Below are 26384 nucleotides of genomic sequence, written 5' to 3' on the forward strand. Positions count from 1 at the left end.
GCCGTGAGTGCAGGTGGCAGAACACAAAGACAGGCACAGGTTTGATCAAGAGGTGGCTCCAGGGGCCAGCGCTGTGGCGGAGTGGGTAAAGCCACCGCCTGCAGTGCCGGCATCCCATATGGGCACCGGTTCTAGTTCTGGCTGCTCCACTTCCGATCCAGCTCTCTGCTATGGCCTGGGAAAGCAGTGGAAAAGTCCTTGGGCCCCTGCACCCACGTGGGAGACCTGGAGGAAGCTCCTGGCTCCTGGCTTTGGATCAGCTCAGCTCCAGCCGTTGCTGCCATTCAGGGAGTGAACCAGAAGATAGAAAACCTGTCTCTGCCTCTCTCTGTCTCTCTGCCTCTCCTTCTCTCTGTGTGTAACTCTGCCTTTCAAATAAATAAATAAATCTTAAAAAAAAAATAAAAGAGGTGGCTCCAGATTAAGCAGATTAAAAAAAAAGTAGGGGGAGGGGCACCAGGCAACTCTACTTTCAGCTTAATTTTTATTTAAACCCAAGATCACTCTTAAAAAACAAAATGTGTTGGGACCGGCACTGTGGCTCAGTGGGTTAACACCCTGGCCTGAAGCGCCGGCATCCCATATAGGCACCGGTTCTAGTTCTGGTTGCTCCTCTTCCAATCCAGCTCTCTGCTATGGCCTGGGAAAGCAGTAGAAGATGGCCCAAGTGCTTGGGCCCTGCACCCACTGGGAGACCCAAAAGAAGCTCCTGGCTCCGGATCAGTGCAGCTCCAGCCATTGTGGCCAACTGGGGAGTGAGCCATCGGATGGAAGACCTCTCTCTCTCTGCCTCTCCTCTCTCTGTGTAACTCTGACTTTCAAATAAATAAATAAATCTTTAAAAAAAATGTGTTAATTAAAAACAAAGCAAGCACCCAGGGAGGCAGGAGGTGTGTGGCGCAGTGCCTGGGATGCCCTCATCCCCACCATGACCATGGCATGTGCGTCCTGGTGGCCAGGGTGCTGGGACAAGGCTGCGGGAGAGCCCGCAGGTGCTGTTCCAGGTGAGCACGTGCGGACCACGGGCACTATGAATAGGAGCAGAGCTCCGGGTGCTACGAGTGGACGATCTGGATGCTAGCAGGACTGATCCAATGGCAAAAGAAAAGAGCAGGCCAGACGTAGTGGGGCCAAGGTGGAGACCTCCGAGAGCCAGGGAGACGGACGCCCCTGCTTGCTAGTGGCTTAGGCAAGTCAGGTGCTCCCGGGCAGGTGGCAGCAGGTACCCACGCCTACCCCCTGTGGCAATGAGAGACCCAGCTGTGGCGAGAGCCAGGGCTTCCTCTCAGGAGGACAGCACCCATGCGGTGGACAGTGAGGCCCGGAAGGGTGCGTGGAGCATCCAGCCGCTGCAGCCGGAGACAGGGAGTGAGTCGGGAGCAGGGCCCCAGAGATAAGCGCCAGGGCAAAGGACGTGAGAGTCTGTGCGTTTGCAGTTTTTTATTCGCCTATTATAGTTCTGATATTTATGTACATATATATAGAGACTTTTGTTTTCTGGAGACGGCTCATCAACAGACCAAGCAAAGGCATGTGGGCAGGGGCACAGCGGAGCTGGGAGAACCAATCTTTCCTTGTTTTTTGTCTGTTTTAAATTTTCCTGGGCTGGGATCATCAAAGCTAATTGCTAGAAATCCTAGAAACCACCTAGAGACTCAGACATCTGCCTACACACTAGTGGCATATGGGGAAAGGGCAAGGGCACACACTTTCAAAGTCACGGCGTATTTACATTCCCAAGGTGCGGGGTGGGAGGGCTGGGCGAGGGCAGGGCTGCTGAGGGGTCCTGGGGTGCGCTGGCTGGCGGCTGGGAGGCACCGGGCGGTAGGCAACGGGGGGACGTGTGCCCGCTCCGTGCCCGGCGGAGATGGAGGCCACTTGGACGTTGTCTGGTGGGCACCGAAGGCAGCGTGTGTATGGAGCTGGGGCGTGCACCTGTGTGTGACACTGGAGGCTGCAAACTCTGGGATCTCCAGATGGCCTCCCTCGCACCCGTGAACAGCTCTCAGCCCGGTTGGAGCAGAGATGGCAAAGAAAAGGGAACAGATGGTGGGGACACCGAGATCCGTCCCCAGTCCCAGCCAGGCTGGTCAGGGAGTGGCTGGGGGAGGGGGAGGAGGTGGCAGCCCTGGTCCAGAAGAGACACCAGCAGGCCCGCCCCCCACCCTGACTGGGGGCAAGAAGGACAGCAGCCCAGAGATGCTCCCGGGCCACCCTCCTTCCTCTCCCCCAAGCCACTGCCTCTGCCCAGACGGACAGGTAAAGCAGCACCCAAAGGCCCCTGACGTGAGTGGGGCGAAGCAGCATGTGGCCAGGAAGGGGTGTGGCTGGGTTTTGGCAATCAAGTGGGACGCAGGTGGTAAGACGGGGATTTGAGGCAGTGAGTTCCTCTCCTCTGCCCCAACTCAAGCTTTGCCCGGGCCTGCTGGAGGGAGGCAGAGAGAGAGACAGAGAGACAGAGAGAGAGGGAGGAGGGAGGAGGGAGGAGGGGCCTTGACCGCAAGGTCAGGGAACCACCCAGGCATCGGGCTGGGGCATGTTGGCCTCTGGCTCTCCTGCACACCTGGCCCTGGACCGAGCCCTCCTCAGCTTGCCCGGCCGGACCCCACTATTCTAGGGTCACCGCAGGGTTGATGGGAGAGGTGGCCCCTGAGCTGTCGTTGCCTCCCGCCGCCTCCTTCTCCTTCTTGCCACTGTACTGGCCAATGAAGGAGCCATCCTCGTTGAACTGGACGTCCACGCTGCCTCCATAATCGGCCAGGCTGTCATCACTGCCCAGGGGCTTGATGTCGCCATTGAGAGACGGCTGGCTACTGCCAAAGGCCTTCTCCTCGTTGTCGCTGCAGGGGCAGATTGGAGGGGGGGGGGGTGTGAGTGGGACAGCTGCCGAGCAACTGGCTGGAGGCGCCTTCTGCTTGGAGCAGCTGGCTGTGTTGCATTCCCCAGAGCTGGGGAGCAAACGGCACCCTGAAGCACACACTGCGGGGCGTGGGCTGCCTTACCTCTCCAGGGACCTGACGTCACCCGCAGCACAGAGAGGAGAGAGGGAGAGAGTCAGATACGAAAGCAAGGCTGGGGCCGGGGCGGGGGCCGGTGCACCTGCTGTGGCTTGTGGCTCACCTGTACTCGCCGAAGGTCTCGTCTTTCATTGGCCGGGCCTCAGAGTCCACCTGGGTGTCCTCCTTATCCTTCACTGTAGATGCACAGGGAGGAGCCAGCTTCCTCTCCCACCCTGGCCTGACCCCACCCTCCCGCACCCCAGGACCCTCGGTGCCAAGCACCCTCAAGGGCTAACCCCACCCCCGCCGCGGTGGCACTGGCCTAACCGCCATCGACTGATGTTCCCAGCCCACTGAGGAGAGCACGGGGACAAGAGCGGGGTGGCTGGGCGCTCCTCTGTTCCCGCAGCCCCGCGCGCCTCCCGCAGAGCCGTGCTGGGGTGCTGGGATCAGGAGGCGGGTACCTGAGTATTTGCCGCCCTTGCTGCGCTTGATGAAGCAGAGGATGACGAGGATGAGGAACAAGAGAATGATGGCGCTGATGAAGCCGATAAACCAGCCCTCGGCGGCGAAGCCAACAGGAGGCAGTCGCACACGGCCTTAGGCAGGAGATGGCCTGGAGTGAGACACCAGCCCCCGGGAGGCACCGCGCTCCCAAGTCCTGGCCTTGTGCCCTGGCCTCTGGTGAGCGAAGAGGCTGGGCCTTGTCTGGCACGGGGGTGGGGGAGGGAGGGGCCTGGGCCGTGGCAGCTGTGCGGGGGGCGGGTGCCTCACCCGTGCCGTTGGTCTTCACAGCCATTTGGTGCAGCAGCATCTTCTCCTTGAACAGGTGGATCTCGTAGTGGGTGTCGGGCTGCAGGTTCCACTGCGTGTAGGAGCTCTGGTTGTAGCTCACGTACTGTGATGGGAGGTAGGCGCCCACCTTCCCGTCTGCAGAGGTGATGGGGCAGCAGCAGGGTGAGCGGCAGCGCTGGGTGACCCCTTGGGGCCCAGAGCACGCGTGCCGCCCCCGGGATCCCTTCCTGCTCACCCCCAAGGGCTTTGAACCGGATATGGAAGCCAAAGTTGCATTGGCCCTCCTTGGGGGTCCAGGAGACCACGCTGTAGTTTTCGCCCGCCGTGGCCGAGATGTTGATGAAGTCCTGGGTCCCTGGGGGATGCAGGAGCCCGGGGCACGGGTGTGGGCCTTGCAAGGCTGCCTAAGCACTGCCCCCTCCCCACCTCCGCAGCCCCTTCAGCTGCAGGCCGACCCTCCCCCAGCTCACCGGACACCATGGTGCCTCCCTCCTGCACGATGGCCTCGCCAGGCCCCTCCCTGGTGGTGGCCTGTAGCTGGAAGCGGTAGCGCATGTTAGGACTGAGGTTGGTCAGGTTGTGCGTGAGAAGGTCAGGATCCGGAAGATCAAAGGACAGCTGCTCCTGGCCCCCGTCCCCCACTGCGAGGATAGACGGGAGGGCGGCTGGCTTCAGCTGCCAGCTGTGTCCCCCCCGCCCCGCCCCGGGCCGCCCTCCTCGGCGTGCGGCACGCACAAGGGTGATAGGAGAGCATGTAGCCCGTGAGCACGCCGTTGTGGCTCAGCGGGGGCTTCCAGTGCAGCTTCAGGCTGGTGTCCGACTGGCACTCCAGGTGCAGCGCCTCGGGGTGGCTGGGAACTGTGGGCAGAGACGGGCGGTAGTCTGCGTACTTCCGGGGAGGAGGGGCGGGGCATGGAGAACGGGGAGCAAGACACACCTCCCTCCGGGGTGCTGAAGGTTAACTCGCTGGCAGGGCCCAGTCCCCGCCCATTGAAAGCCTGCACCTCCAGGTGGTAGGAGCTGTAGGGCTGCAGGCCACTGAGGATGGCACTGGTGGTGTTCGCGGGTACCACGACGTGGCCTTTGTGGACATGCCTCTTGCTGTGCTTCCTCTGACTGCCAACCCACCAGTATGTCACCTGCACAGTGTACAGGAGCGCTCACGGGAGAGAAGCATCCAGCAGGGGGCCCTCGCCTCCCAACCCAGGGGCTCCCAGGAAAGTGGCTGCCAGCTGGCAGAGCTGTGCCCTCGGTCCCATCCCTTCACCCTGGGGCTCCGCTCCCTGGGTCCCAGGCCTTGCACGCTTACATTGTATCCCCGGAGGTGACCCTTGACCTGGGCCAGGTCCACAGGCAACCAACTGACCAGCACCGTGCTTGAGTTGAGGATCTTGACGTCTTCCAGTTCAGGGCCCACCTGTGGGTCTGCAAAGAGCCAGTGGACTCGGAGGGAGCCACAGCCCACTCCGCTGAGCTAGCCAGGCGCCCCCCTCCCACCCGCACCCCACACAGGAAGGTGGGTGTGGCTGCTGTATGGAGCCAGGGCAGTTGGATGAGGGCCAGGGCGTTTGCATGGTACCAGGGTCTCTGTATGGGCCACTTATTGGGAGGAGCTGACACAGAGGAAACCCTGACGCTCATCAAAGCTGACATGTGGAAACATCGCCCCAGACTCAAGAGAAGTAAGGCAGCAGGACTGGGTGTTTGTCCCAGGTCCGCCCCCCACAGGGACGGTGGGCTTTGCCGCTAGCAGGTGCACGTGGAGCCTGGACTGCCAGTCACAAAAAGCGCCGCTGTGGAGTCTCTGGGGTTTCATACGGCCATGCGTGCAGGTGACGGCACATCCTCAGCCTAGGGTGCACGCACTGAAGTGTCCGGAGATGGGCGGGGCCCCGATACTCACAGTCCTCGCCTGAGTAGCCAGTGACGACCTGGGGCTCGGGGCCCTTGCCCTGGCTGTTGACGGCCTGCACTTTGATCTCATAGGGCACGAAGGTGGACGTGTTGGACACCACCAGAATGGGGTCGCTCACAATCTGCTCCTGCCAGGGCCCCTGGGTCCCCACAGGGCGCCACTGCACGCGGTACTGAACCTGGGGGGCGTTCCAATCCATCCACCGCAGCGGCTGCAGGGGAGCAGCAGAACAGGAAGTGGTTGGCCAAGAGCTCCCGCCTCTGGGGCCCGCCCGCCCCTGGCCCCCTGCTCGTTAGCATAGCCAAGGGGCAGCAGCCAACAGCTGAGTCCTGGGCCCCTCACCTTCCACGTGATGACCATATTGTTGGTCTCATTGCCTTCCCCCTTCACGTCCACAGGGTTCTTCTCTGGGGCTGCAGAGGAATACGTGGAGCCATCGGCACTGCAGCCCCCCATGCGCCCACTCCACCTGCGTCCACGGGGCCCAGGAGCGGGCGCCACCCGTCCCACCTGCTTCCGGTGTGACTACGGTCTCAGAAGCCGGGCTCGGCTCCCCAGGGCCATATTTGTTGATGGCGGTCACCCGGAAGGTGTAGTGGACGTAGGGCGACAGCTTGAGGGTGGCAGACGTCTGGTTTCCTGGCACCTTGCCCAGACTGTACCATTTCTCCGGCGCCATTTCCTTGTCCTCAAATTCAATGTCATACTCTGCCAAGAAGCGAATGGGCCACGGAGCTGTCACTGTGTGCTTCTGGGAGAAGGGCGAGGGAAAGGGGCGACGGGGCAGAAGTCTGGGTCTCCCATGAGGAGCCTTGAGCCCCTGGAACACACGTGCTTGTCCCAGGGCGGAGGGCGATGCTGCAGCCAAGTGCCTTAGGAGGGAGGACCTAAGACTCAGCTCTCTTACTCTCAATGGGGGCGTTGTGGTCTTCCGCGGGGCTCCAAGACAGGCGCACCTGGCTCTGCTTCAACAGGTGATGATCTGACACCTCCAGCTGAGGCACGGGCCCAGGGCTCCCTGGGGGGCCAAGCAGGGACACTCTTTGGCCCCCTGGAGAGCCACCCCTACTGCCCCCCACTAGAGGCATGGCACCAGCCTCCAACTTACCCACCACCAGGAGCTGTGCCCTGCTCTCCACCTCGTCCAGCTCAGTGCTGGCCACGCAGCTGTAGTTCCCCTGGTCGCTATAGTCCAGGCTGTGGATGACCAGGCGCCCGGCCTCTAGGAAGTACCTGCAAGGGGGCTGTGTGTCCCTTGGTGCCCAGCAGACCCGCCACTGCCTTGCCCCGGGGGCTCCCCTCCCCTCCGTCTCCTCCTCCTTCTGCAGAACCTCCCCCCTCAAAGCAGGGGAGCGCCTCCTCATGGCCACGGCCGAGGGGTGTGGGCCTCCGGCTTTTCCCACTGGGCCCCTTCCACCAAGCCTCACTTGTCACTGTCCCCAAGCTCGTGGAGGTCTCGCCCGTCGCCGCGCCACGTGATACTGGGCTGCAAGGAGGGGTCAAAGGAGGCTTGGCACGTGAACGTCACCCTGGCGCCTTTCTTCTCGATTGCACTGCGGGGCCCCTGTGTGATCTGAGTTGCTTCTGAGGGCGAGGAAGGGGAAGCGGGTCACTCTGATGTCCTGCAGAGACCCTGAGCAGTCCCGTCGGGGACCTGCCTGACCTTTGACCTGCAGATTAGCCATGATGGTCACATTATTCTGGTCGTTGGCAGCCTGGCAGAAGTAGCGCCCAGTGTCATTGGCCTGGAGGTCACGGATACCCAGAGTGCCATTGGCGTAGGGAAAGAAGCGCTCGTCCTGCAGCACCGTGGTGCCTTCCTCATCCAGCCTGGAGAGAGAGCACGCGTTGGAGGTGGGGGTGGGGGCCCGGCTGTCCTCGACCAGCCTGGGCTCTCTCCTCTCCCCAGCTTGCATGGCCACGGAACGGGGTGCTCACCACTGGACAGTAGGCACGGGCGCCCCAAAGGCTTTGCAGAGCAGGTGGGCAGTGCTCCCCTCCACTGCCATGTATGTTTGATTGTCCCCAGTCAGGATGCGGGCCGGCAGCTCTGGGGGAGGAACAGGGCCGGGAGACAGGGCTGGCCTCAGGGCCGCCCTGCTGAGAGAAACCAGCCATGCTCCGACCAGTGCACGCTCGGCCCGAGAGCCCGGTGTACAGGGCTTCCCCACCGGCCGTGCCTCAGGCGCAGCTGATAGCCTGCCTCTTCCCAAAAGCCTTAGCGGCCAAGCCCCTGCCCTTGCCATCCGCCCCCGGGTAGCTGTGGGGCAAAGGTGTCAGCAAGGAGAAAGGCAGCCCCAGGGGGTCACTCACGGACAACGTAGATGTAGGCATTGGCCAGCAGGAGCCCATGCCGGTTGCGGGCCTCACACTGGGTCACCATGGTGTCACTAGGCTGTGCGTTGCTTAGGATCAGGGCACCATGCTGGATGCGGTACTTCTGGTCCTTGGGCAGCTCTGTGGGGGCAGCCGGGTTGGGGGGGAGAGCGCTCCATGGGCCCAGGCCAGAGACTGAGCTGTGTAGAGGCCCCACCTCACATGTCTCTTCCTTCCCCAAAGCCCCAGGGTCACGGCACCCCTTGCCCCAGCCGCAGCACTGCTCACCATCCACAGGGATCCCGTTGATTCTCCAGGTGACCTCTGGCTGGGGTCTGCCCTGCACTTGGCAGTCGAGGCGGACGGTCTCCCCCGGCCCGTACAGGTGGCTCTGGGGCTTGTGCAGCCAGTACGGGGCGGCTGAGAAGAAGGCAGAGGCGTGCTGAGCGTGGGGCCTGCTCTCCACCAGCGGCCGTTGTGGGGGGCCTGGGGCAGACAGGGGAACGTGCACGCCACAGCCCCGTACCCTCCACGGTGATGTAGTAGGCGTGCCGGGCGCTGCCCAGCGAGTTCTCAGCCAGGCAGCGGTACTCGCCGTCGTCCTCCTCGCCCACGTTCAGCAGCTGCAGGGTCTTATTGTGGTTTTGGTAGGTCACGCGGTCAGCCGGCATGGGGCCGCTGGGGCGCAGCCACTTGATGGTGGGCGTGGGGCTGCCCGAGGGAGGAAAGAGGGAGGGAGAGAGGACAGGCCGCTTGTCTTGGGGCCCTGCTGGGGTGGCCTCGGCCTGGCCTGCCCCTGCCCCAGGCGCCCGGACTCACAAGCCCTCGGCGATGCACTCCAGGACCAAAGGCTGCCCCTGCAAGGCCACCAGGTGGCTGCTGGAGTTGGTGGGGGAAAGCAGGCGCGGCTTCCGGTCAATCATGCTGTTGGCTGCCAGGAGAGAGGGTGTGGGTGGCCTGGCCACCCTGCGCATCCCACCCTGCTCACCCCCTGCTGAGCTCCTGGCTTGTGCTCGCTTCTCTAAGGGGAGAGCCTCAGCTCTGCCCTGCTGGCCCGGGAAGGGGCCCGGGCGGGGTGGACACGGCAGCCAAGTGGCCCTCGAGGTTGTGTGGTCAACGGGCACAGCCACAGGTGAGAGAGGGCTTCCAGAGCCCCTGGGACTCACTGGCCTTGACCCGGAGGTCGATGGGCTCCTTCTGAATGATGGTCCGCGTGCCCGGGAAGTGGGCGTTGCAGATGTAGTCCGAGTGGTTGTCCGAGGTGAGCACGTTGGCAAAGTAGAGGTTGCCGTTCTGGCCCATGGTCACCCGCTCGTCCTGCTTGATGTGCAGGATCTCTGCAGGGCGGGGCGGGGCGGGGCGGGGCAGGCGTCAGGGGCTCCATCGGGGACAGCCCCCGCTGCCACCCCAAGCCCCCGTGGCAGCCCTCGCTGGCACTCACTGCTATTCATCCAGTAGATGCGCAGCGGCTCCGCGCTGGGCGGGGGGTTGCACGGCAGCACCACCGACTCCCCTTCCTCCACCTCCACAGGTTTCACCCTCTCCTTTGGCCACTTGGGGGCCCCTAGGGGGCACAGAGAGGCAGTGCAGGGCAGGGGAGAGCAGCAGGGCGGGCTAGCCCGGGATGGACAGGGCAGGAGGAGCCGGCGAGCGGGGGGGCCAGGTGGCCATCAAGGGTTAAGCCTCCATGCCTCTCCCCAAAGAAAGGATGAGAACGGGTTGGGGGAGGCTGAGGTGCAGCAGTGGGGGAGGGAGCTGTGGACAGCCTGGGAGTCACAGACCCTTCCATCATCCTGACACGGAAACCATGGCAACGGTTCCCAAGGTAACCAGAGGGGTTGGGAGGGGAGGGGAGAGTGTTCAAGAGGCAGAAAGCTCAGGGAGGACGGAATGCAGAGGGAAGACCCCAGGGAAAGCACTGCGTACATAAAGATGGAGCCCAGGAGCAGGCAGGAGAGGGGGCTGGAGGGGGGGCTGGCATGCGGAGGGGCCGAGGGGGCGCAGGGGCGGAGGAGCCTGCAGAGGGAAAGCCGAGGGAAGAGGTGCTGGACAGATTGCAGACATGGGCAGAGAGGACCCAGGAGTGATGGAGGAGGAAACAGGGACAGAGACCCAGCCAGAGCAGTGACCCGGACAGACAGGGCTGGCCAGAAAGAGGGACAAACAGGCGCTGAGACGAGTCTGGCAGCCCAAGCTCGCCAGCAGCCACCACCAGGCAGGCGCGTGAAGTGAGTACCAGCACAGAGGGGAGAAGACGGAGTGAGGAAAGGGACGTGGCCGGAGCCAAAGAGGAAGAGGCCACTGGGCTGAGGGCTGGCAGCCACCCAGACCCTTTGCACCCTCAACAGCCACCCGAGCGACAGTAGCTTCCAGCAGAGCCACACCGCCGCGCCGTACCCTCGGCCATGAGCTGGATCTCGTGGGACATGGCTGTGCCCAGCTTATTGCTGGCGAAACAGCGATAGATGCCCTGGAACCTCTGGGGGAAGTTGCTGTTGTTGCCCGTGATGGTGAAGGAGCCGGAGTGAGGCGCCTGGTAGACAGTCACTCCCAGTTCTTCCTCGGGCTTGAAGTGGATGCCGTCCCTCGTCCAGCGGAACCTGTGCAGGCAGAGGGCCTTGGCACCGGGGACAGCAGCTGGGACAGGCTGCATGCACAGCCGAAGGCAGCCAGGGGCCCCAAGGGTTGCCCTGCGAGAAGGCAAGGACCGCCGGCCCTGAGGGAGGTCTGCAGGCTTCGGGGCTCAGAACTTAGGGGGGGCAGGGAGTCATAAGAGCCGGAGGCCGAGGGCGGGGGCACGGTCACTCACTGCACTTGGGGTCTGCCGCTGGCCTCGCACTTGAGACTGATGTCGTCTGTGGGGAAGACAACCAGGCGTCGTGGCGACTGTTCTGTGATGACCGGCGGCTCCAGCACTGCGGACACACAGCGGGGAGAGTGGCGTGTTGGCATCACTGCCTCCACCCCGTCCTGGCGTGAGCGGGGAAGCAGGGTCTGGAGCCCTCAGAGGGGTTAGCATCAGCGTGGGAGAAAAGGGCACACAGACACCCCCATGTAGGAAGAGAGAGGGACAGACAGATGACCGCAAGCGAAGCAAAGGCCGGAGGCCCGACAACCAGGAAGCACACATCCCTGACAGGGAGAAGGAGAGGGCCACAGTGTGCGCTCACACAGAAACCCAGGTGGGGCGGCACGCGGGCCCCAGAGCAAGAGGCACAGAGGACCCAAGAGCCAGGAGAGCTGGGACCGGCCTGGCGCGCACCCAGCTGTGCCTTGGCCTTGTGAGACACACCCACTCCTCCCTCGACTCACCGTGGTATCCTTCATCTGAGCCATCCCGGCAGCCAGGGAGAGAACGGAGAGAAACAGTGACAGGCAGCCTCGGCAGGGCCCACGCACGAAGGGGAAGGAGAGGAGGCTGTGGTGGTGGCAACTGGGCTTGGGCAACTCCTCCTGGGCCGGCCTGGGACCCGCAGAGGGCTCCCCTGCTTAGAGACACGCAGGGGGAGAGCTGCCCCTGGGCTACCGTGAGCAAGGGCAGGAAGAACATCTTTTCTTTAACAAGAGTGACCTCACCGCTCCCAGGCAGGGCCCAGTGTGGCCTGCAGAACTGACCCCACCCACCCAGGACGCCAGCAGCCAGAGCACCCCCCCCCCCAGCTCCTAATCCAATTAGCACAGCTCAGTGTTTTCAATTACCCAGGCCCAGCCTGCAGAGCCGCTGCCCCTCCCGCTCCAGCCCCTCCCCAAGGCCCTGCTGCATCGGAGTTTCCATGGCCCACAGCACTCTCTGCACTTCCTTCCTCCCAGCCAGCCAGAGCGCCTGCCCCAGCCCCGGGATTCAGCCCAGCAGAGGGGGAGGGGCGCTTTGTCTCTGCAGAGGTCCTCAGCGTAAGGGCTCAGGCAGGAGGTGGGCGCTCCCTGGGGACAAGGCAGAGGCTCTGGCTGGGGAGAGGCAGGAATGACAGGAGAGGGAAAATCAAGTGGGTAGAAGAAGCAGAAAATGACAGGGGGCTGGAGGGGTGAGGGAGGGAGAGTGGGAAGGCTGGCTTCAACAGGGAGAGTCCCAGCAGCCTGCTGGGTTGTATTGGGGTCAACAGCAGGTGCGGGTCCATGCCCCGGGCCATGGGCTTTGGCCTAGTTCTCTCTCTGTCCCCACTACCATCTTTCTGTAATTTCTCCCTAACCTTGCCACACACAGACATGTGTGTGCCCACCTGGTAGGAGGGCAGGCTCGTGCCTGGGGTAAGGGGACAGTCCCTGAAAAGCAGAGAGGGAAGGGAAGCAAGTACACGACTAAGAATCTGCGGATGCCCTGGAGGTACGCACTGCAGCGTGTGTCTGTCTGCACTTGGCTCTACCTTCCCTGAGCAAGCTGCAGGCCTTTCTGCACGCTTACTTTTCAGCGGGGAGTGTTGTGTTGTACATCCACCTCTGCATCTTCTGTATCTAAAAACTTCATCTGGGCAGCCAGCACTGTGGCACAGTGGGTTAAGCCGCCACCTGCAACACCGGCATCCCATATGGGAACCAGTTGGAGTCCCAGCTGCTCTGACCCAGCTCCCTGCTAATGGCCTGAGAAAGCAGTGGAAGACAGCCCATGTGTTTGGGCTCTTGCACCCATGTGAGAGACCCAGAAGAAGCTCCTGGCTCCTGGTTTCAGCCTGGCCCAGCCATTTGGGGAGTGAACTGGTAGATGGAAGATCTCTCTCTCTCTCTCTCTCTCTCTCTCTCTCTCTCCCTGTAACTCTGCCTTTCAAATATATATATATATATATATCTTTTTAAAATTAAAAAAATAAAAGCTTAATTTGGGGTGGGTGGGTGGGTGGGTATTGTGGTGCAGCAGGTAAAGCCACCTCTTGGGCTGCCCACATTCCACATCAGAGAGCCTGGTTAGAGTCCTGACTACTCAAACTTCTGATCCAGCTTCCTGCTAGAGTCCAGTCTGGGGTCAATGGACAATGGCCCAAGTACTTGTGTTCCTGCCACCCACATGGGAGATCTGGCTGATGCCCTCAGTGAGTATTTGGGGAGTGAATCAGTGGATGAAAGATCTCTCTCTCCCTCTGCCTGTGTCACTCTGACCTTCAAATAAATACGTAAATAATCTTTTAAAAACCCTCGCTTGTGTACTTGTGTTTCTGTTTGTGTGGCCAGTCAGCATCTTTGTACCTTTGCTAGCTCTGCACTTGGTTGCATACAGGTATCCGTGTCTACCAGCGGGTACGAGGATCCATGGGAACCTGTGGTGGGTGGCTGTGTAGACCTCCACGGATGTGTTTCAGAGGGCATAGCCAACCTTGGTTCCGTCAGACCCCTACACCTCCTTCAAATGCTCACTGAGTCCTCCCACTACCAGGCACCTCCCAAGTCCACATCCTTCAGCTCTTGTCCTGGCACAGCTTTCCCCACCCCATGATACCCTTGGAAATGTCCCAACAAGTTCCAACAGGATCCGTTAGTGCAGTGAGTTTCCAATTCTCCCTCATACACAACAGAAAACACCATCACACTAACAACACCTACCATGTGGCCACAGCCCCACTCACAAAAATACACAACCCACAGACCTTCACAAAGCTGATCAGTAACTAACAGCTGTAGTGATGCATACACTTACCTGTATAGGAAGTCAAAGTCAGACTCACAAATACCCCCTCTTAATCAACCATGATGCCACACACTCACACATACTAATACAGTCTTTGAGACTCACAAGTATACACAAAAACTCAAGCTCAATAACTCTCTAAAACCCACACACCTACCCGTGACCTCCCCCCACAAAGCTCAGAACCACAGACACATGCTCCTGCAGCTCCACCACACCCCCACCAAATAACTGCCCAGTGAAAAGATCCGGAGGGTTACCAGGCTAGACCCACGTGCTTTTCCTTGTCTCTGTTCAGAGACAGAGCTAAGAAGGGCTCAAGATGTGACCACACAAGTCAGAAATGCACGCAACACCTGAATCCAGATCTCTGCACAAGCTGGCTGAGGACTGGGAACGGGCCCACTCTCTGCCCACCACACCCCTAGGGCGGGGATGGTGCCAGCAAAGGACAGGTGGAGAGGCCCCAGACCAAGAGCCCTGCTGGCGCCGCTGTCCGCGGTGCTGAAAACGCCCCTGGCTTCCGCTCTGGATACTGTCCGCGGTGCTGACACACCCCGAGCCCTCCAGCCTGCCCTTTTCTCGAGGAGCATCCAATTTCCTGGGTATCTCCTGCCCGCGCTACGCCCCAAGAAAGGAGGGGGAGGCTGTGGAGCGGAGAGAAGGTGAGGTGGCAGAAGATAAAGAGCGGCCCAGCGCGGCGGCAAAGGGAGGCGCCGAGACTCCCTTCAGCTACTCACATTCCTCCGGGATCTGGATGAACAAACAGGGGCTGCAGAGGAGGAGAGGCCACACGTACCGCAGCGCCACGACCATCTTCCCCGCGGCGCCGGCGGCTCCGCACGGCACAGACCACCCGGCTTGGCTCAGGCTCTAGCCGGAGGGAAAGGAGCTGGTGGGCGGCTTGGGGGCGGGAGCTGCGGGTGGAGGCACTGGGAGAGGGGAGAAAGGAAGGGAAGGGTGGGGGAGGAGAAAAGGGACGGACGTTAGTGACTAACATCTGGGCGAGTCCGAGCTCCTGGCCCCGCCCACAGATCCGCCCTCCACTGGCCAGCTTCCCTCGCCCTGCCTCCCCCACCCCACCCCCACCTTGGAGGGAGAAACCTGGAAGAGACAGCTCTGGCTGGGCTTCCAGGTTGCCTTTCATTACCTCCCTGCTCTCTGTCTGCCTCTTTCCCACCAGCTGTCTCCCCAGCACCAACTTGTTGCCCCCATCGGCTCCACTGTGCCTACTGCAGGGCACTCCATGCGCGCCATTCCCATGTGTGTCTGGATGTGCCTGTGAGCAGGTGTCCATGGGAATGTGTGTGGATGTGGAGCCGCACAGGGCATGTGTGCAGCCATGCACACGCTTGGATGTCTTCTCTGGGGGGTGGGGTACACTCACAACTGGACGTGCATTGGTGTGTATCTGGAGAAATGTGGTGTGTGTGATGCAGTGTGTCTGCCAGCTGTGCAGAATCCCTATGTCTTCTATGTCCGTGTGCACACACACGCATGCATGCACACATGTGCAGAAGACAAGTCTTCCCATAGTCTCATTGCCATGGCCTTTAGAGCCAAGTGATCCCTGGGTGCTGTTCAGACCTAAAAAGCTGATAGAGAAGTGAGTACATGGCCCCAAGATGGCTGCACTTCTCTGAAGTGCAGTTGAAGGAAGAAAAAATGGGGAAGGAAGCCTGCCCTCAAGATTTGACAGGAGGGGCCAGCACTGTGGCGCAGCAGGTAAAGCCTCTGCCTGCTGTGCTGGCATCCCATATGGGCGCCGGTTCTGGTCCCGGCTGCTCCACTTCTGATGCAGCTCTCTGCTGTGGCCTGGGAAAGCAGTGGAAGAGACCCAAGTCCTTGGGCCCCTGCACCCACATGGAAGACCTGAAGAAGCTCCTGGCTCCTGGCTTCAGATCAGCCCCGCTCCGGCCATTGCGGCCAACTGGGGAGTGAACTAGCGAATGGAAGACCTCTCTCTCTCTCTCTCTCTCTCTCTGCTTCTCTCTGACTGTAACTGTACCTCTCAAGTTAAAAAAAAAAGTGAGTGCCCTGGGGAATACTAGAGGCCACTGTGGCCTCTGCTTCCAGATGCTCTAGGCCAGCTGGGGTCGGGGCAGAGGTCAGAGAAAGCTCTGGGACATTTCCCAAGGCAGCATTCCTAGTGCCTCTCTAGTGTCCGGCAGTCCTAGCTTACAGGTTTTTCCTGAGTCTCCAGGGCTCAGCTGACGCATGTGACCACTCCGAGCCCAAGCACGGCCAGCCATGCCTAAAGGACCCCAAAGCCTGCAGGTCTGGAGAGGAGTTTCCTCTGACAATGAGCAGAAAAGAGACCCCCAAGAAGATAGGAATAGGAACAGGTGTGGGAGAGAGGCAAGTGGCGAGTGTGCAGAAAAGGCCAGAGTGTTGGGGCCGGCACGGTGGTGCACTGGCTAAGCCGCCACACGCAATGCCGGAATCCCACAGTGGCGCCGACTGGAGTCCCGGCTGCTCTACCTCCCATCCAGCTCCCTGCTAATGCACTTGGGAAAGCAGCAGAAGGTAGTCCAGGTTCCTGGGTGGCTGCCACCCATGTGGGAGGCCCAGAAGAAGCTCCTGGCTTCAGCCTGGCTCAGCCCTGGCCGTTGTGGCCATCTGGAGAGTGAACCAGCAGATAGAATATGTCTGTCTCTCGTGTTTTCTCTCTCTGTAACACTGTCTTTTAAATAAAGAAATAAATCTTTTCAAAAAGGGGGAGGGAGGGGGCAGAGTGAGTGCTCCAGCAAGAGCTCCACCCCAGATGCCCTTATTAAATCCCAGCCAGGCACCTGTGAAAGGGGGACTAAGCATCAGGCTGAACACTGGAAGAGTGGGTCCAGTGGCCTCCGATGCCATGCTGACATCTGGACACTGGGAGAAAGCGGCCAACCAGGATCCGCAGATCATTTCATGTAAGGGGCTAACCCAAGGACAGCAGTGAAGGCAGCAGGTTGCCTGAGGCCTGGGCAGCGAGAACGGAAGCGGAGCACGAATGGCCAGTTTCCAACCTGCAAAGAGCCAGGCTGCTTCAGCCCCCACCTCCCCCAACAAAACCAGTACGATCAGGGTGGGCCCCAGGTGGCCTGACTTCAAGGCCTGTCGGAAGCAGTAGGAGACTCAGATCAGAGAGCAGGCGATCAAGCAGCAGCCTTGGGAGCTGGGAGCTCTGGTCCTGAGAGGAGGAGGGGAGGGAAGCTGGAGGAAGGCTGCTCCTCCCGCGAGGAGCTTGGGTGCTGTGTGTAGCAGTGACCGCTCCTGCTGTGCCTGTGCCGGTTCCTCCATTTGTCCTCCAAGTCTAGGTTCCCAGAACGGGGTGCTGCATGCACCCACAGCGGACACACACTATTCCCAAGCCTCCGGTCCCCGTTCTCTGTCGCATCTCAACTCCCCCTGGCTTCACCGGCAGCCTCCTGGCATTTGCCATGCAGCTTGTCACCACCCTGAGCACTTAGCGACAGGCAGGAAGGAGCCAGAAGGTTTGAGAAGCCCCTGACAGCTGAGCGGGGCTCCCCCTCCTCCCCTCCCACTGCTGCTGGGCCTCTGATCTTGCACCACCCCTCAGGCAATGACAGAGCAAGCAGCTAAGGTTGTCAGCTCAGCAGGCCCCCGACCCCCCATCAGCACCACCAAGAGCAAGGAAGCAGGGGAGGGGGAAGTGTACTACAGATGGAGTCAAGGCCAGGTCTGCCAAAGGTGACAGACAGGGTGAGAAAAGAGGCAGGAGGGGACAGGAGCGGCTGGGGCCGGGAGCCGAGAGGAAACAAAGGCAGCTCGATACCCAGGATGGGAGCTGTTAGGGAAATGGAGAAATATGGAAAGAGACCGGGGCAGGGGAGAAACGGAGAGACGAGGAAGAGGGAGCACAAAGGGTGAGAGACAGCCGCAGAAAGCACCGCTGAGAAATGGCAGACACGGCGAGAAGCGAGGGCTGGGCCCCCGCGCGTGCGCCTGCGCCTGCGCCTCCGCAGCGTCCTCGTCCCCAGGGGGTGTGCCAGGCAAGGGGCAGGGAAGGGAGGAAGATGGGTCTGGGGCGGCAAAGGGGGCTCCTCAGGCTTGCAGTCCAGGCTGCACGGAGGAGCAGGGCTGAAGGGCAGGCAGGCAGACAAAGCCCCTCAGCTGCAGAGCGGCAAGTACCCTGCCCACTTGTGGCGCTGGGGCCAGAGGCTGGTTGTAAGACAAGATGAATGGCCCACTGCTGGCATACCCAGGCATGCCAGGGAGCAGGTGGGGACCCGGTGGGGAGAGCGAGGGGAGGGGTAGAAGCAGCCAGAGGCTCCCAGTGGATCCTTCCAAGATTGCTGCTAGCAGTGAGTAACAGCCGCCCGGCGGGGGGGCGGGGGAGGCGGGGGAGGTGCGTGCGCAGCCACAGGCACCACCTCGAGCGAGCGTGTGAGCGTGTGTCCGTGTGGGTGTGTTTGTGCGCCGACTGTGTACAAAGGTGGGGCTGCTCTCAAGTCGCTCCAGCCCCCAACCTAACATCGGGAACTCACACACACACACACACACACAGGACGCAGGCAGGGACAAAGGGCACAGCAGGAACCGAGGGGGACAAGCGCAGGAGACCAGCGTCAGGCACCGAGGGAGGGGCTCCTTGCAGGCCCCAGCGGAGACTCTCCCCGAGCCCCACCCTAGGTCCCTCTGGAGCCCCTGCAATGCCACCTGCAACCTTGAAGCACACCAAGCCCACCGGCTCCCAGGTCCTCCCTGAGGGCTTTTGAAGAAGAGACAAGGACCTCCAGGCCCTCTCTGGGTGCCCGTGACCCTGCGGGCTAGAGCAGGGGCGGGGCTGGGAGGTGTGCCGCAGGCTGAGCGTGGCCCCCAGGCCCATGGGTTCACCTGCACCCCTGCACTGTGTTCCTTTAAGGCTTTCCCTCACCCTCCTCCCCAGGCTGGCGGGTTTCTATGGTGATGGAGCCCAGCTCTCTGCTAGCAGTGCGGGAAAGCCTTGCTGGAGCCCGCTGAGTTATTTAGATACTCCTGCGTGAAGGGGGCTGCTCCAGGGAGCCCCTGGGGGACCTGGGGGCCCCGAAGTCTTAAGAGTGCTGCTGAGGCTTCTGGGTTCCCCACTGCAGCCCTCCCCAATGCGCTCAGCCCACCTGAGGCTTTGGTCTCCAAGGCAACCGCAGCTCACCTGTAATGGCCCCGCTGCGCTAAGTCCATTCACAGGGACTCTCCTAAACGTTTAATCCTCAACACTGTCCCGTGGAGGAGGTGCTACCATTACTCCCATTTTACAGACGGGGAAACCGAGGCTCCGGGAAGTGCACTGGCGCTCAGAAGGGGTGAGGTTTTAGCAAGGTCGAGGCTCCCGAAGCTGCCAAAGGCTCCTCTTGGGTGACCTCCCTACCCCCAGGCACTCTGGCAATGCTCACCTGTGCCTGCTTGCGTTCCCAGCGGCCTATTTGCTAGGCAGATGGCAGGCAAATGTGGGGAGAAGGCAGCGCAACCTTGGGAGGGAGGCCACACACAAGTGGGATGTGACCGACGTCGCGTCTCAGCCCGGAGCAGGGGCCTGGCCCCAAACCATCCGCGCCATCCCCATCCCTCAGCGTGGGGCTCTGGGGGCTTCCACAACATAGAGGCCTCAGCCCAGGGACGGGCTGGGCTGCTTGGTCCCCTCCCCTGCGAGCCACAACCTCGGCCGGCTCTGACCCCTTTCTCTCTTCCTCGGAGGGCACAACAAGGGCGCACTGCTGTGCTCTGTGCTCGCAGGGAGGCCGAGGCCAGCCGGGCCAAGGCTCCAGCCTCCCGGGGCATGAGAAAGCAGTGGGCGACAGGGCCTTCCCCCCCGCGAGCCAGATGAGTGTAACACGAAAGGGGCTTCAGGGGAGGGGGCAGGCCTGTGGAGGAGGAGGTGGGGAAGGGCCGGGCAGGCAACAGAGCCCGCAGCCAAGGAGGAGCCTCCTCTTGCGGTGTACCGTGCAGACCGCCTGGTCCCAGGACACCTGGCTCAAGCGTTGGGGGCCCTGGAAACAGCTCAGACATGGCCAGGCTCCCCACTCGCAAAGGGTTAAAGGGCACGAGGGACCACAGGAAGCCTGGGGCAGACAATGGGGCCTCTGTCCTCCCCAAGGCCTTGGCATTCCTAAAGCATGAAGGAAGCCAGCTGGGGAGGGGGCCAGAGGCAGTACCCCCTCCACTGCAGCCACTGCTCCATCCCCATGCCAGGCAGCCACCACCCGCAGCCCCACCCCTTCCCTTCCCGGCAGAGGCCCTGTTGGGGCATGTGAGGAACCCACGTGGGGGCGGGAGGATGTGTGTGCGCACTTGCTCCCGCACGCACACACGTGCAACCAGATACATCACCCCCCCCACACGCAAATAAGGCTCCTAGGAGCCCCACCACCACACACACACACACACAGCCCCAGACTCCCAGCAGCACCGCGTCCCATGCAAATCTCTAGCCTGGTTCCTGCTCTCCTCGCGCGGCCCCGCCTGGGTGCTTTAGGTGGGAGAGCTGAGTTCCCGGGGCTCCTGGGGCACTCCACCTTCACGCTCCGGAGATGGAGACGCGTGGGCTCAGAGGTGCCCCCTGACCAGCTGCCAGCTTCCTGCTCCACCCAAGCCCCTGCCAAGTGCTGCGATTAGCCGGACACCCCCTCTGTAGCTTTCCAACCTTGGGAGAATACAGAAGGGCCAAGGCGAGCTCCCGAGGCCTTGGGTGAGGGGCACTGGACAAAGGGAAGCTTCTAGAAAGCCCATCATCCAGCCCCTCCCCCCCGCACCCCCCCCCCGCAGAAGACTCCCGCCCTCCACGGGCTCCTCCCTTCCCCTCCAACCGAAGCCTTTAGGAAGCCACAGACTCTGTTGCTATCTCGGGAGGCCGCTGGGCCGCGCTGGTTGCCACCAGGTGCACCATTCACTCTGCAGGTCACACAGGGCTCCCAAGGCAGGCTGGGCCCAAACCAAAAGTGTGGAGCCCCACTGAGGTCACCCCTCCCCCCTCCCAGTGCTGGGGTTCACGGCTCAGTGCCAAGGTCAGGGCCATCAAGGGCCCCCAAGAGAGGGAGGGGCTTTAGGGGAGAGGGCAGAGAGCTCAGAGGCAAAAGGGGAAGCAGAGAGAGCTTTGGGTATCGGAGGGCTGGGGGGCGGGGGCAGCAAGCAGAGGGAGGAGGGGGCGTCTCCACTCCCGCAGCAAATCCCCACTGAGCAGGAAGGAAAGGTGACGGCTTGTGGCAGCTGACAGGTGGGAGCAAAGGCAGCAAGGGGGGGTGGTGTCTGGCATGGGTCAGATCAGAGGAAGTGGAAAGCGGAAACATATCCCCCAGGGAGATCCACAGCCGGCCTGGGATCCTACAAGGGGGACTCAGAATCCCTGCCTGCCCTGCTGTGGGAATTGCGAGGTGGGGCCCCCCACGCATGCTTGGCTGGGATCCCCAGCCTGGCAGCCCTCTCCACACTGCCCCCCAGGCCCTCCTGCGGCTGGCCAGTGCTGCAAGCCGTGCCCCATCACAAGGCCGCATTGCCCTCACCAACCAAGGACTGGCTTTCTTGAAAGGGCTCTTGCGAATCAATGAGTGTGCCCGTCACGTGGGAGCCAGAAAAAGCGAGGGCCCGACTGTCCCAAATCATTGGCTTGGGGAAGCGGCCAATATGGCACCACACGGAGCTGCCTCCTCCGCCCTCCCCTGCCAGTCTTGGCCAAGTACGTGCCATGGAAGGCACCTGCTTGTTGGGCCAATAGCAGAAAGCACGGAGCAGGGGGTGGCCAATCAGGAAGGCACAGCTCACTGGAGTAGCCCTCGGCCCAGGCCATTGCCCACTCCCTGCCTTCCTCTCCCCTTCAGATAACCAAAAAGAAAAAAATGAGTCCACACCCCATGCAGACAAGGACAGTGCTGGCCCCATTTGTGGCTGGTTTGCCCCGGCTAACTGCCTGGCGAATGCCAGCCAGCCCACCCACAGGCTGCTGAGGTCCTGGCTGCAGGATCCGGATCCGCCACCCTGGGGCGCTGTGGGCCCTCCTGCGGCTCTGCAGGGGGCTTAGGGCTGGGCACCGAGGGAGGAGCCTCTAGAGAGTGGATTAGAACAAACCAGGGAGGCTGAACGCGTTTCCCTCCGGGTGGTCAGATCACCGGCGCTTCTTAATTTCTTTTGTTCTTCGCTGTATGTCTCAAGTGTACCACAGCAAGATGTATTACTGTTGGGATCAAATACCCACAAGCATAAATAAAGACGGAGAGAGAGACTGAGATGCAGCAAAGAGAAATGGCCAGAAGCCAGGGAGCTGGGGAGGTCTCAGTTCCGGTCCCAGCCCTTGCCAGAGAGCGCCGGCAGGACTGGGAGCCTAGGGGCGCACATGTGCAGGCGCTGCCTGGGTGCTGTGCCAGCTGAGAGGCCAGGCAGGGCGAGTCCCAGCACCTGCAGCAGGGAGCCCGTCGAGGCGAGCGGCCAGAGCAGGGGGCGAGGAAGAGGAGGCTCAGCAGGAGCTCCTGTAGGGGAAAGTCTCACTGGGCTCATTCGCCGTCATGGCCACGTGAGTCAGCAGAGACGGCACTGGGCCGGTCCAAAAGCCCCTGCCCTCTGGGTGGCGTCAGGCAGAAGTAGGGCATCCACCTGGGGCAAGCGGATGGCCCTGGGCCTGCCTCCCCGGGAGGACAGCTATAGGCTGGCACTGCAGGTGCCAAGGCCTGGCAGCGGGAACGGGCTGTGCTACGTGCCCATCAACAGGAGCCCCAACATCTGACATAGGAAGGTGGCACTAGGAATGGAGGCCCCTGCCATAAGTGACAGGGACAGGAAGACTCGCCGTGGGCAGGGCCAGGGCCCCCAGGATCCTGCTTTGCACGGTGGCCCTCCCCTCACCCCTACCTGGCGGGCTCACATGCTACAGCCATGCACGGGAGGCACACGACTGGGTGCCCTCTCCCGCTGCACCCGTTATGAGTCGCAGAGCCCCTACGAGAAGGCTCCAGGCGCCCCTGCGCCTCAAGGGAGGAGACCCTGGCTCCCTAGCAGGCTTTGAGGGGAGCCTCGCGGAGCCCCGGCTGGAATTTGGAAAGAAGGAGGCGGAGAACAAAGCCCTCCCCACTTTGGGGTGGAGGAGTCGGCAGCGCCCTGCCCGGTTCCCTCCCCTCCCCCCAGTGCAAGGGCAGGTTAGCCCAGTCTCCCTCCGCCAGGCAAACAGGGCCCCGGACTGGGAATGAGGGGCAGCCACGCCCAGGGCCACACCCCACAACGGCCGATGTGGGGCATTCGGTCGCGGTGTCGCTTTCCTTCTCCCACGCGCGCACACACCCGTGGGGACACGCCACTTTTTGCTCCTACCTGTCCACACAGACCCCGCCTGATCACCTCCTTCCGGGAGCCTCCTAGGTCTGCATTTGGGGCGCCGCCCAGATACCCCCTCACCTGCCGGGCTCTGGCACCCAGCCTTCGTCCCCCGCCCCGCTCCCGTCCCCGGTGCCCACAGCCGTGGGCTGGCATGGGTGGGGCTCCAGCCCGGCCGCCCGTTACCACCGACAGAGCCGGACGGTGCCCCCTCCTGTCCTCGCCCGGGGCCAGGGCTGGGGCGGGGGTGCAGGGGGTAGCAGCCGCGGCCCCGGCGCCACGGCAGGCCGGCCCGCCTTACCTGCGCTGCAGCCGCCACTCGGGCTGCCCGCCCAGCCTCCGCGCACGCCGGCCTCGGACTCGCCGCCCAAGCGCGTCTGCGAGGCCGGTGCCGATGCTGCTGCTGCTGCGGCGGCGGCGGCGGCGGCGGCAGCGGGGCGGGGCGGGGCGGGGCGGGCGTGCGCGGAGGGGAGGGGGAGGGGAGTGAGATCACCTCCCCGGCCACCGGCCCCGCCCCTCCTCGCGGTCGCCCCTCGTCCCAGCAGAGCCCGGCCGCCGACCCCGGCGTGGACTAGGGACTCCCTCGGTGGTCCCTTCCTGGAGCTCGAAGGGAGCCTCCCCGTCTCTGCTGCCAGGTCCCACCGCACTCGCACTCGCAGTCCCAGAGACCCCAGCCCGAGAGCGCCCCGGTCGGACCACCAGGCAGCCCCCGCCGAGAAGGCGCGGAGCGGGAATCGCGGGGCGGGAGCGCTCCTGGGGACCCAGAGCTGAGCGGTGGAGAGAGGACACCGGCCAACGCTGGGCACCCGTACGCAACGCGCTCCGGGCCGCGCCCTGATGTCCGTGCCTTTCGTCGTCCGTCCACACACTGGGCAGGGCTGCCGAGTCCCCGACCCTCCGCCGAATCCCCCCCCACCCCGCGCGCGCCCGGAAGCGCTCAGGCCAGATCCTTGCAGCGGGCGGCGAGGCAGAACCCAGGGGAGAAAGGGTTTCGGAAAGGGTGCCCCTCCGGCTGCCACTCCCGGCTCGCAGATTTTCCGCACATCCCCGCCGGGTTCCCCGGGCCCAGTGTCTCCTTTCTTTGTGCTCGCGATTGGCCTCAGCGCGACCTTTGCCGCCAGCACCAATCTCAGCCCCGCTAGGAAAGCATCCGGAGAGAAGCGCCCCTCCTGGGCTCCCGGCCGTGACCTAGCAGGCGAGCGAGGCGACGCAAGGCAGAGGGGGCAGGAATTCCATAGCGAGCCGAGCCGAGCCGAGCCGAGCCGGCCGCAGCCTCAGGGCAAGGAAGCCCTAGGGTCCAGATGGCAGATTGCAGCCTTGGTGGCCACGGTATTTTTATGGGCATGCCTCTGCCCAGTGAAGCATTCCCGAGGCCCTGGGCTTGGCCTCCTGAGAACCCCCAAGGCAGGAGTCCCCGCCCCCCGTGGGATCACCTCCTGCCCAGCCCCCATTGCCCTGGCAGGGGAGGCTTGGGGTGGCCCACCTAGACTAGACAAGACTGAGAACGGGGAGAGGGCGGCGAGAGAGGGCACCAGGGCACTGCCCATGGCCCACCTTTTGGTTCCATTGGATCCAGTAGGGCAGGGTTCTTGACCTGGGTCAAGAGGCAGGGGCCATGAGCTGGGCAGAGGGGGTATTTTCCACAAGGCACTGAGCTGCGCCCTGCTTCCTCCTGCGCTGATCCAGGCTCTGATAGGCTGCGGCCAAGCCGGCCTGGGCTTCTCTCCTTCCCAGCTGCTGCTCCACTCCCCTCACCCCGACCTTCCGCTCCCAGCCTTTTCCCCATCCCCAACTTCTGCAAATCGCTGACCTAGCCTAGTACTTCGTGCTGGTTACCGCGATGGCGTTCATACGGCTGGAGCGATGCATAATGATGGGCGCAGTCTGTGTTTATGCGAAAAAGAATTCATTACTACCATTACAGTAAATCAGTGAGTGAGCACTGCTGTGGGGCTGCTGTTGTTCTGAGCACGTTTCCTGTGTTAGCGCAGCTCCCTCCAGACAGGAGCCCTGCATTGCATGCCACGAGGCTGCAGCCCAGAGCTCAAGGAACTCCACGAGCAAGCCCCGCCAGGAAGCCTCACTTGCTCTCCCTGAGCCCATCACACACATGTCCCCAGTTCACAGATGAGAAAACGGAGGCGTACAATGCTGGTTCCAGTCCCAGCGGCTCCTCTTCCGATCCAGCTCTCTGCTATGGCCTGGGAAAGCAGCAGAAGATGGCCCAGTGCCTGGGCCCCGGCACGCATGTGGAGACCTGGAAGAAGCTCCCGGCTCCTAGTTTTGGCCTAGCCCAGCCCTGACCATTGCAACTATCTGGGGAGTGAACCAGCAGATGGAAGATCCCTTTCTCTATCTACCCCACCCCCATAACTCTGCCTTTCAGATAAATAATTTTTTAATCTGTCCACTGCCTCATGCTTGCTGTGGACTTTTGGGGTCACTAGGCAGGCAGATGGCTTTGGCCGGCCCACCCACCCACCTGTTAATGTCAAGTGCCTCTTTCCATGTGTTCATGGCTTAGGCGTAGCTCTATTTAAAAAATCAGTTGAACTGAAGTGCGATTTACCAGGGAGCCCGCTGCCTTCCCAGGTGCATTGGCGAGGAGCTGAAAGGGAAGTGGGGCAGGCAGGACTCCAACCAATACGGGGTGCAGGTGTCACAAGTGACAAATTAACCTGCTGTGCCACAGTGTCAGCCCCCACCTGCCTCTTTGCACCCAACCACGGCCTCCCCCCGCCCCGGGTCCCTGGCCCCCACTAATCTGCGTTCTGTGTTTTCTTGAACACAACACGCGTGTTGTGCAGTGTGTGGCCTTGTGTGTGTGCCTTTTCGTTGCTGAGTAGTATAGCACTCCATTGTTCGGCTCCATCGTGGGCTGTTTAGCGAGCTGCCCAGTGAGACTGCTAGGTGGTTTCTAGCTGTTCCAAGCATTCACACCCAGGCTTCTGTGTGCATCCACCCGGGAGGGTGCTGCTGGCCCCCGTGCCTGACACTTGCGATGGCCGTCCTTCTGTTTGGGCTTATGTATGCCTGGCTATTGGTGGCAGGAAGCAGACATTCCCCAAGCGATCATGCGCAGAGAGGCATTGTGTACACGGAGCATCAGGTGTGTAGTCAGTGGCTGGGTGCATTGGAGGAGTGGGCGCCAGGCCGGGACCCCAGAAGGCTCCAGCAGAAATAGCTCCACGAGGGAGCTGCTGCCTGTGCCACCAGTGACACCTTTGAATTCAAAAAGATACCGCTGCAGGGCCAGCGCTGTGGCATAGTGGGTAAAGCTGCCGCCTGCAGTGCCGGCATCCTATATGGGCGAGTCCCGACTGCTCCACTTCCCATCCAGCTCTCTGCTGTGGCCTGGGAAAGTGGTGGAATATGGCCCAAGTCCTTGGGCCCCTGCACCCACGTGGGAGACCCAGAAGGAGCTCCGGGCTCCTGGCTTCTGTCACAAGAGTCCCAACAACCAAGA

The 26384-nt window shown here is 62.2% G+C and overlaps 1 protein-coding gene across 5 annotated transcripts; it reads right to left on the reverse strand.

Moving 5' to 3' along the window:
• Positions 1–1425: 1425 nt before the first annotated feature.
• L1CAM (L1 cell adhesion molecule) lies at positions 1426–23354 on the reverse strand. Of its 5 annotated transcripts, XM_051837447.3 has the most exons (29): positions 23220–23354; positions 21683–21788; positions 14380–14571; positions 11338–11352; positions 10835–10940; positions 10423–10625; positions 9467–9589; positions 9192–9362; positions 8845–8956; positions 8552–8736; positions 8314–8445; positions 8023–8166; positions 7648–7759; positions 7373–7539; positions 7137–7293; positions 6818–6942; positions 6617–6727; positions 6220–6417; positions 6052–6122; positions 5698–5920; positions 5104–5219; positions 4732–4933; positions 4530–4652; positions 4265–4435; positions 4030–4149; positions 3774–3929; positions 3464–3598; positions 3121–3193; positions 1426–2840 (listed from the first exon to the last, which is right to left on the reverse strand). In XM_051837447.3, the coding sequence occupies exons 3-29, from the start codon at positions 14453–14455 to the stop codon at positions 2609–2611; spliced, it is 3759 nt and encodes a 1252-aa protein (XP_051693407.3). In that variant the 5' UTR covers positions 14456–14571; positions 21683–21788; positions 23220–23354; the 3' UTR covers positions 1426–2608. The 5 variants fall into 5 exon arrangements, with proteins under 5 accessions (XP_051693407.3, XP_089179798.1, XP_008248500.3 ...); XM_089323672.1 differs by lacking the exon at positions 11338–11352; XM_008250278.5 differs by lacking the exon at positions 21683–21788 and having other exon boundaries at positions 23220–23348.
• Between the last annotated feature and the right edge of the window lie 3030 nt (positions 23355–26384).

This window comes from Oryctolagus cuniculus, chromosome X (assembly GCF_051225735.1).
Source record: "Oryctolagus cuniculus isolate XC-2025 breed Fujian yellow rabbit chromosome X, ASM5122573v1, whole genome shotgun sequence".
Taxonomy (NCBI): Eukaryota; Metazoa; Chordata; class Mammalia; order Lagomorpha; family Leporidae; genus Oryctolagus; species Oryctolagus cuniculus.